At 35.1% G+C, this 8,917-nt stretch overlaps 1 protein-coding gene and 1 long non-coding RNA gene across 2 annotated transcripts; both read left to right on the top strand.

Moving 5' to 3' along the window:
* Positions 1–1,444: 1,444 nt before the first annotated feature.
* On the top strand, positions 1,445–3,179 carry LOC111386335. Its single transcript, XR_002701208.1, has 3 exons — positions 1,445–1,656; positions 2,564–2,785; positions 2,918–3,179. It is a non-coding gene; the product is annotated as an uncharacterized LOC111386335 (long non-coding RNA).
* Positions 3,180–3,934: 755 nt separating this feature from the next.
* LOC111386330 (ER membrane protein complex subunit 8/9 homolog) lies at positions 3,935–7,908 on the top strand. Its single transcript, XM_023010791.1, has 5 exons — positions 3,935–4,294; positions 4,376–4,522; positions 4,632–4,691; positions 7,320–7,486; positions 7,580–7,908. Exons 1-5 carry the CDS (start codon positions 4,088–4,090, stop codon positions 7,608–7,610), a joined length of 612 nt encoding a protein of 203 aa, XP_022866559.1. The 5' UTR covers positions 3,935–4,087; the 3' UTR covers positions 7,611–7,908.
* The last annotated feature ends 1,009 nt before the right edge of the window (positions 7,909–8,917 follow it).

Below are 8,917 nucleotides of genomic sequence, written 5' to 3'. Positions count from 1 at the left end.
ACGTTTGATATAGAGTACTGGACTTGATTGTACAATGAACAAGATTTTAGTCTTTTTTCTTCCAGACTACTAACGAGTGTTGTTTCATCTTCACTACCAAACATGCAATTAATCTAAATGTAGTGAACTTTTGCCACAAACAGGATCCAGCGATATTTGACTTGCTACATGTAATGCAGGGAAGCCACCAGAAAACCACTGGAAGAGAAAAGAAGAATTCCTGAGCAGTCCTCCAGGCTCCATGCCCTGAATCCAGATTTGAAACTGAGAGGGAAGGTGTCTTGGCTGAGATCAAAGAGAGGTACTCAAATTGATGGACATATTTTGTTTCCAATTCTACAAGTAAATTCTGGCTTTACATGTTGATCCATGGAGTCTTTCGATATTTGTACCTTGTTCTTAATCTTTCTACATATCAGTGTTAACAAAAGTGCACCATCAAACCAGTCTAGCAACGGCATTGATGAGCCTTTGTATGTTTCCCTTTATTAAGAATGGCTTCACATCTGAAAACCATTTTTTGTAGTGGTAAGCAACGCACACTACACACAGGAGATGTGGGGTACATCAGATTTGCCTAATATCTGAATTATGTTGTGAAAGAAAGACTGTTTGACTGAAGCGAAGAACAACTAGGAATTAAGATTATTAGAATGTGCTTGAAAACCAGCAAATCCTATTCCGTATTCAAAACTGATGTGATCTGGTTTTCTTGACATTTTTGGATCAAAAAATGGGTGCCAAGTTCACTATCCACCTGGTGTGCTTTATGTTTCCGAATTGGATTTCATGAAATGTGTGGTCTAGACGATTATTGCTACCCTCTGTAGCTTATGAGTTTACGTTCATTCCTGTTCGAGAATTAACTGTTGATTTTGAGTTGAAGACATTTGATCTATTACAACATAATTATTATAAAAAAAAAATCTACTTTTCAAGTATTGCAGTCAATATATTTTCTGCGAAGACAAAAGTATGCAAAGTAACAATAAGCTATAGCTATGGCTTATAGCACTCAAACTTCTTGCAAAAATAACTATAATAACTTGAAATTTCAGATGAACTTGAATGATTATTTATGAGATTAACTTCGCCTGCCGAAGTATCAACAAAACAATGCCTTCGGGTAAACAAATTATCGGCGGATTATCAAGAACTCTAAACGTGAGTCCACACCCTGCAATTGCAAAGAGAGACAATGGTAAGGTATTGGCGATCCTTTCATATTCAATAGGACGTATTTTTCCCAATTAAGTAAATTGACATGTCAAATTCTTTTGTATTTTGTTTCTCATTTCATCCCTTTTAATCTCCGTGACGTTATAACTTGTACATGATGAACATTTATTTAGCGCACGTTTGATATAGAGTACTGGACTTGATTGTACAATGAACAAGATTTTAGTCTTTTTTCTTCCAGACTACTAACGAGTGTTGTTTCATCTTCACTACCAAACATGCAATTAATCTAAATGTAGTGAACTTTTGCCACAAACAGGATCCAGCGATATTTGACTTGCTACATGTAATGCAGGGAAGCCACCAGAAAACCACTGGAAGAGAAAAGAAGAATTCCTGAGCAGTCCTCCAGGCTCCATGCCCTGAATCCAGATTTGAAACTGAGAGGGAAGGTGTCTTGGCTGAGATCAAAGAGAGGTACTCAAATTGATGGACATATTTTGTTTCCAATTCTACAAGTAAATTCTGGCTTTACATGTTGATCCATGGAGTCTTTCGATATTTGTACCTTGTTCTTAATCTTTCTACATATCAGTGTTAACAAAAGTGCACCATCAAACCAGTCTAGCAACGGCATTGATGAGCCTTTGTATGTTTCCCTTTATTAAGAATGGCTTCACATCTGAAAACCATTTTTTGTAGTGGTAAGCAACGCACACTACACACAGGAGATGTGGGGTACATCAGATTTGCCTAATATCTGAATTATGTTGTGAAAGAAAGACTGTTTGACTGAAGCGAAGAACAACTAGGAATTAAGATTATTAGAATGTGCTTGAAAACCAGCAAATCCTATTCCGTATTCAAAACTGATGTGATCTGGTTTTCTTGACATTTTTGGATCAAAAAATGGGTGCCAAGTTCACTATCCACCTGGTGTGCTTTATGTTTCCGAATGACCAAATCTGTACAATACAAATGTAGCAAGATGACAATGTTAAGATGTATGTCTGGTCATACTAAATTGGAAGTGGGAATATCATGGTAATAGTGGCGCCGGTTCTGATTGAGGATAAATTAAGGAAATGACGACTTAAGTAATTGGGACATATTCTGCTAAACCTATATAGTCCCAGTTTCAAATGTGTGATGCGATCTTGGTAGACCAAGTCACAAGAGGGAGGGTAGACCAAAACTAACAACAGACCGTTGTAGTAGTTAAGAATCATTGTTGTATAAGCAAAGCTTGGTTTAACTAAAGCTTTATCTTGTAAATTTTGAAAGCATGCTGCAACATCTTGAGTATGTGATGATTTTATCAAGTTTCCCATCACAATAGGATGTTAATTATGATTATCTATACTCATTTTCTGTCCTTCTATAGGAGAGGAACTTTTTAAACTTTCGGCAGATCTTGAGAAACAAACCAAGTTGGCGTCCAGGATATCCTTCGTTTAACGGATGTAAGAGATCACAAAGAATAGCAGGTAACAAGACATTGACATACAGCGGATCATAAAAGATAAGAGGGATATTCAATTGGAGAGTAATTCCATCCAAGAGCCTTAATCGAACTTATGTCGTGGTGGATGGAATCTATTTTCAGGTATAATCTTCTGGTGAGCCTTTCTTGTGCCTTTCCTTGGTTTGACATTTTCTAGGACAGTGCCGGGCGTTTTAACTTTTTTGATTGAATGCTAGTCTATAATTTGTAGTTAAAAAGTTTCATTTTCTGCAGCGAGGCCAAGAAAGACAGTTGCTCGACAATCTTACGGGCTTCTCACAAGCATCCATGAGAATTTTGAACAGATTGCTGAAAATATTCTCCCCACTGATAGAACCCGAAGGAACGTGGACAAGGTACAAGTAGATCTTGATGCCATCGGAAATGAAAATAATCTCCTTGAGCGAGGGCTTCATGGTATAGGAATCTGTAAAGTTCAATCAAACTCCATATGAATCAACTGTGAGCAAATTGTTAATTAATTGCATCGATTGGAAGTTCATTTAGAGGCAGTCTAAACTTGTTAATTCTTGTGCTTTGTGTCATAAACTCGTCCATTATGCCTTCATGTTTGTAGAATAACATCTTGTGAATATACTGGGTTAAAGTTGAGTCAGCATTGCCTATGTTTTCAACTAGCAAATTTAAGTGCAGTAATTTTAAAATAATAAAGTTTTATCGAACAAAATTACAATAAGAAATAAGGGTTCGTTTGATTGTAAAAATGAAATTGAATTGAATTGAAAACGAATTACAGGGAATTGAATTGCCTATAAATTTTTTTTCTGGAAATTATAAATTATTGCGTTTGATTGGTATAATTTTCCACGTGAAAAATATTGAAATAAAAGTATTTTTTGGTATTTGTTTGACTCTCTTTGACATGAAAGTTGTCAATTAAAGTGATAAATTTTACTGGTATTGAAAATGAAACTTGTTTCCATTGCCAAAAAAAAAAATAAAAAAATTCAAGAAAATCATCTATCTTTTGATATTCGTTTGACTTTATTTTACATAAAAAATGTCAATTAGAGGGAAATAATTTTTTACAATAATTCTTAAAATTTGTTAACTTAGCCAACCAAAAAGAAGAAAAAATATATATATATGCTACAGTAATCGGGAAAACCAATTCCCACAAAAAATATACCCATCAAACATCTTAAAAATTGAAAAATATTGTTAAAATTTCATTTTTCATGAAAAATTTTGGTGTATCAAACACACCCTAACGTTATTATTAATGAAATTTTTTGTTTATTTATAAAAATCGAGAATAGGCATAACCAAACAAACACTCGACCGGAACCTCAAAGAGGCAAACAGACGACGACGGCGCCCCTTTCACCGGATCTACTTCTGTCTGAAATTTAACGCCGGCACTGATATCGGAAACAGTAAGTAATGGGCGCCGAGTCACGGTACGAGATCCACCAAAATGCCTATATAAAGCTGGTCCTTCACGCCCTGAAGCACAGGACATCCGCCGTAAACGCCGCTCTCATCGGCCGCTCCTCCTCCGACGGTGACTCTGTCGAGATTGTCGATTCCGTCCCTCTATTCCATTCACAGATCGGTCTCCTCCCTCCCCTCGAAATCTCCCTCATGATGGTTATCAACAGTAACTTTGCACTGTTCTTTTTTTTATTTTATTTATATCATGATTTTGATTTTTTAATTGGAAAATAACAGGTAGAGGAGTACTATGGAGAGAAAGGATTGAGTATCGTGGGTTATTTTCATGCTAACGAGAGAAACGATGATTTTGAGTTGGCTAGTGTTGCTAAAAATATTGGTGATCACATGACACGATATTTTCCTCCGGCTGCATTGCTTTTGGTTAGTCTTTATAGTAAAATTTATGTAACCTTAATAATGATAGCACTTTAAATTTAGTATTGATAAGAAAAACCCAAAAGATTGATGCATTCAATTTGGTGAATTTCAGTTGGATAATAAAAAGCTTGAGGCTGTGACGAAGGGGAAGGACAGGAGTCCAGTTATGCAGGTGATTATTATATTGCCATCTTGAGTTTGTGTTGAAAATTTCTTTGCTGGATTAATGTTCGTTAGTGACAATTTCTTAGGTAATGTAAATCTTTTTAATAGCTTTCGAGATTGATCTTTTTGGTGGTAATTCAAAGTGGTGGAATTTGCTATGAAGGAATGGGCTGGGAATGGATTTGACATTCCCGAATCTGATTCTGATCCCATGCCTGGTGGTGTAACTGACTCTGAGGAACGGCCATCCTCATTGCCAATGACATGAGGTTCTCTCATCCCATACTGGCCATTCCTGTCAATTGGGAATGACACACATTTTCAAAAAGTGAAACATCATTCCTTTTTCCTGTTTATTCTACCAACCAGTCAGCACCCCTGCCATCGTGTACTTTCTTCCCCCATCCCTTTGTTGGGCTCACTTCTCACAATCATCTGAGGTTGTCAGATTGTAATTTTGACTTGGATCAGAGGAGGGGATTTGCGGATGGATCAAGGCTCGTAAGATCCTACTAAATAATGATAATTTAACAATCATAAAAATATAAAAAAGGTGTAAACACAAATTATCATCTACGAGTCCATAATTAACAAAAAAAGCCAATAAAGACAAAGTTTTAACTACTTATGGAAGTACACACTACACAATAATATTTTTTTGTCAAATTTGAGAACTTAACATACATTAGAGGAAAGATTATGAGAGTCGAATGCTAAATAGCTGATTTGGGATTTGTGTTAGGATTTTAAATTTTTTTTTTTTTTTTTGTTTGATTTTCTTTATTTTTTTCTTCTATTTTTTGAATTTGGACTATATTATGTTACTTATTCAAAAGCAACCTGAAATAAATAAGTCCAACAACTTAACCTAATATATTGCATTTTAAAAATGAACACAACCTAAGCCTATTATTATTTGGATTGTATGATCCTGGAGATTTAAAATCGATTGTACCGTATCTAGAAGATTGCTATTATTGACTCGACAATTAGGATCATCATTTTTTCAACAAGCTTTCCATCACCTCTTCCCCTCCTACAGCCACCCATCTTGCCGTTCCCAGCAACTCAATCTCTACCTCCAGCACAAGCCCCTTTTTTCATCTTTCCCTAGTCCTTTCTTCAAATGCCACCATCTCATTCAACAACCATCAACAGTAGACCACCTCCCACTAAGTCAACCAACAATGACCATCGTGACCATATCCCCAACAAAAACATCTCCACCTGATCCCTCCAGAACCCAATTTCTTCTACTTCTCGTTCACTGGTCACCACAGCCACACACTTGTGTGAAAAAAAAACACACACACAAGTCAAAATTCTTAAACATAAGCAAAATTATGCCCATATAGATCCCAAGTTAGTTTATTTTCAAATGTCAAAAATTAATTAATTTTCAGCAATTAAAGAAATAGATCTCCTAAACAGGGGGAGAGATATAGACGAAATTTAGTGTCGGCTAGACCTAATAAAGTGTATGTAGCCCATTATGATATTTATTAGCTTTACATGCATAGGACATGAGTTTGCTGCATCTCTTGTTATCTGGGGATTTAAACTAGTAGAATTGTTTTTCATGTTTTATTTTCTTAATTTGGCATTTTAACATACGAGATCCAATTTAAGAATATATACCCAAGTTTTGACTTAAAAGGCATTCTCGCCAATTTACCGTTCTAGTTCTATTACACCTCCTTTCGGTACTCTTTACCAAACACAAGAATGAAGTCAAGCTTGGGAATTTTGATTACACTGCTATCTTCATTTCTAAACATATCAAACACTGGATATCTTATTTTATCACTCCTATTCCATTCTCACTTTCATCAGAGTTTTGAGTTCATTCCATTCCCTACCAACCCTTACTTGCATACCAAAAGCCACTTATGATTACTCGTATGGATAAATTTGAATCTCCCTCTCTGTGATTTAGGTTAGCCATTAGCTTCTTCTCTGCATGTGATGCCTAAGATTTCAATTACTTATTTTGTCATTTCATGGTTGAGGAGTTGAGGAGAATGCATAAAGCCGAGAGTGCCTATATCTTGAGAATATGTAAACGGCAATAAATTATCTTGTTCACACAACTTTCGGTGGAGTTTTAAGTGGGCTGCTCAATTTTGTTTCCAATTTGATCACGATGTTCAGTTTTCTTGAGAATTGCATCACCCTCCACAATCAAACTAATGGTATAGCCTGTGTCAGACAGAATTTTCATGTGCACAATTTTCACACTACAATGCTGCAAGATGTGCAAAAGGCTTGTCTGACTTAAAAAAGCTTCGACATAGTAGATCCTTTATATCTTTATACACGGAGATTATAGCATTTGTTCAATTTTGGTTTTTATTTTGACTTTGTTTAAAAGCTTGTATTGTGCTCTTTGGTTTGATGTATTTACTTTCTGTATTGCCAAATTGTTTCATTGCCGGCCATGTATATCTTGTTTCTTTCATTTTGAATTTATCTGGACAGACGACAGTTGTTGTTCTCTGTAATTTGCTTCCGTCTATAAGGTCTATCAATCAAATCTTCTCCTTTGCAAGTTGTGTATTGTCGTTAACCCAGGGATTCATAAACTGAATTTTCATCAACAAAGCTCTGTTTCTTTGTATTCCACTCTGTTTCGCAGCTTTACACAAAGGATGCACCTAGGAGTTGGAAACTAGCTGGTTCAGATGGAAACAAGAAGCTAACTATCAAGGAGCCATCAGCTAATATAGTCCTTATGGATTACATTTCGTCTGACAAATGGAAGGATATTATAGACTTTGATGACCACCTAGACGACATCAGCAAGTGAGAACCATATACTAGTCTTTTGCTCCGCTGATGATTTTAAATATAATTTTCTGGTGGTTAATATTTTTGACATTCCTTTTTTCCCTGTAGGGACTGGCTGAACTCAGAACTTTTCCAGTAAAATCCAATGGCCGAAACATCTTTATTATGGTGTAGCAAGTTCCGTTGGTTCTTACTCTTTTCTTGGTTGCTACTGCTGAGATTTTGGAATTATGATAGCCCATAAGACCTTGGATAGGCTGAATATCAAGTTCTACTTGTAGTGAAACTTTTCTAACGATCTTTTTATGTTGGCGATCAGCCTGAATTTTAAATGTTCGTCTCTTTATCCTTGTTGATATTCTTAATTTATTATCCTTTTGATAAGTTCCATTGTTACGTGAGTTCTTGTTTATGAAAGGATTGAACTTATTAATCTATTTGCTTGCTTTGAACCTCTCTTTATGCATTAATAAAATGAATGGAGCTGTAAAAAAAGATATAGGTCTTAACACAATAAATTTATTGGCGTTGAGATCTGATTTGAAAGGGAGTTAACCAAATCATAAAATTCAACTTAATCACTTATTGTACTAGATAATATTGATTTGATTCTTGACTATGAGTTCGAAAAGATAATAGATTAAAAATATTAATTGGCACAAAACGTCCTTACCTTTCAAGTTTATTGTGGAAAACGTCCCTACTTTTCATTTTTTGGTATTTGCGCCCTTGTCGTACACCTTTCTTTGCAAAAAACGTCTTTTTCACTGTTTTGGGGTGTAAAATAACTAATATACCCTTATTCTTAAACAAAACAAAAGAAAAAAAGAAAAGAAAAATAAAGCACAAATTGCAAACATACTCCCAAACTTTTTAAAAGTGCAAATGAGTCCCAAACTTTTTATTAAAATTGCAAATGAGTCCAATCATTTAACATACATTTATTATTCTATCTCCACTTCTAAAAAATGTTCATACATATGGCTCTCTCTCTCTCACTTCTAAAAATCTCAATTGTTTTAACTTCAAGGATGCTTTCGTGGTGTTTATTCTAATTCAATGGATCTCGAAACCTTTCTATTGACGTGCATTTTTTGTTAGTTTCCAATTATTTAACATACATCTACCATTTGAAAAGCTCAAGAAAAGAGGGAATCTTGGGGGAGGAGAGGAGTGAGAGGAAAGTGAGAGAGAGCAGTCATTATTGTTGAATTGCAGCTCAAGAAAATTCCGGCGTCTACTCCCACGGTTGCTTCCCTAAATCTCTCATTTCACTATTTATTATTATTATTATTATTATTATTATTATTATTATTATTCACTTCATTCCACAAAACTCTTGTAAACATTGATTTATACAGATCACAAAGTAAAACTGCAATTGAGAATTCAATAAAGACACTAGCAAGAACCCATAAACTCTAGCAAGCAACAACTGAAAATACA

Source organism: Olea europaea, unplaced genomic scaffold (assembly GCF_002742605.1).
Source record: "Olea europaea var. sylvestris unplaced genomic scaffold, O_europaea_v1 scaffold3510, whole genome shotgun sequence".
NCBI classification, from domain to species: Eukaryota; Viridiplantae; Streptophyta; class Magnoliopsida; order Lamiales; family Oleaceae; genus Olea; species Olea europaea.
The sequence above is the reverse complement of the archived record's forward strand: the minus strand, read 5'-3'. Positions and strand labels throughout refer to the sequence as shown.

What these genes read in the sequence shown, in the direction of transcription:
- LOC111386330 (XM_023010791.1), top strand. Translation starts at nt 4,088, where the DNA reads ATGGGCGCCGAGTCACGGTACGAGATCCACCAAAATGCCTATATAAAG. An exon ending in CTCCGGCTGCATTGCTTTTG is followed by an intron (nt 4,523 to 4,631) that starts GTTAGTCTTTAT and finishes GGTGAATTTCAG; the next exon opens with TTGGATAATAAAAAGCTTGA. An exon ending in CACCTAGACGACATCAGCAA is followed by an intron (nt 7,487 to 7,579) that starts GTGAGAACCATA and finishes TTTTCCCTGTAG; the next exon opens with GGACTGGCTGAACTCAGAAC.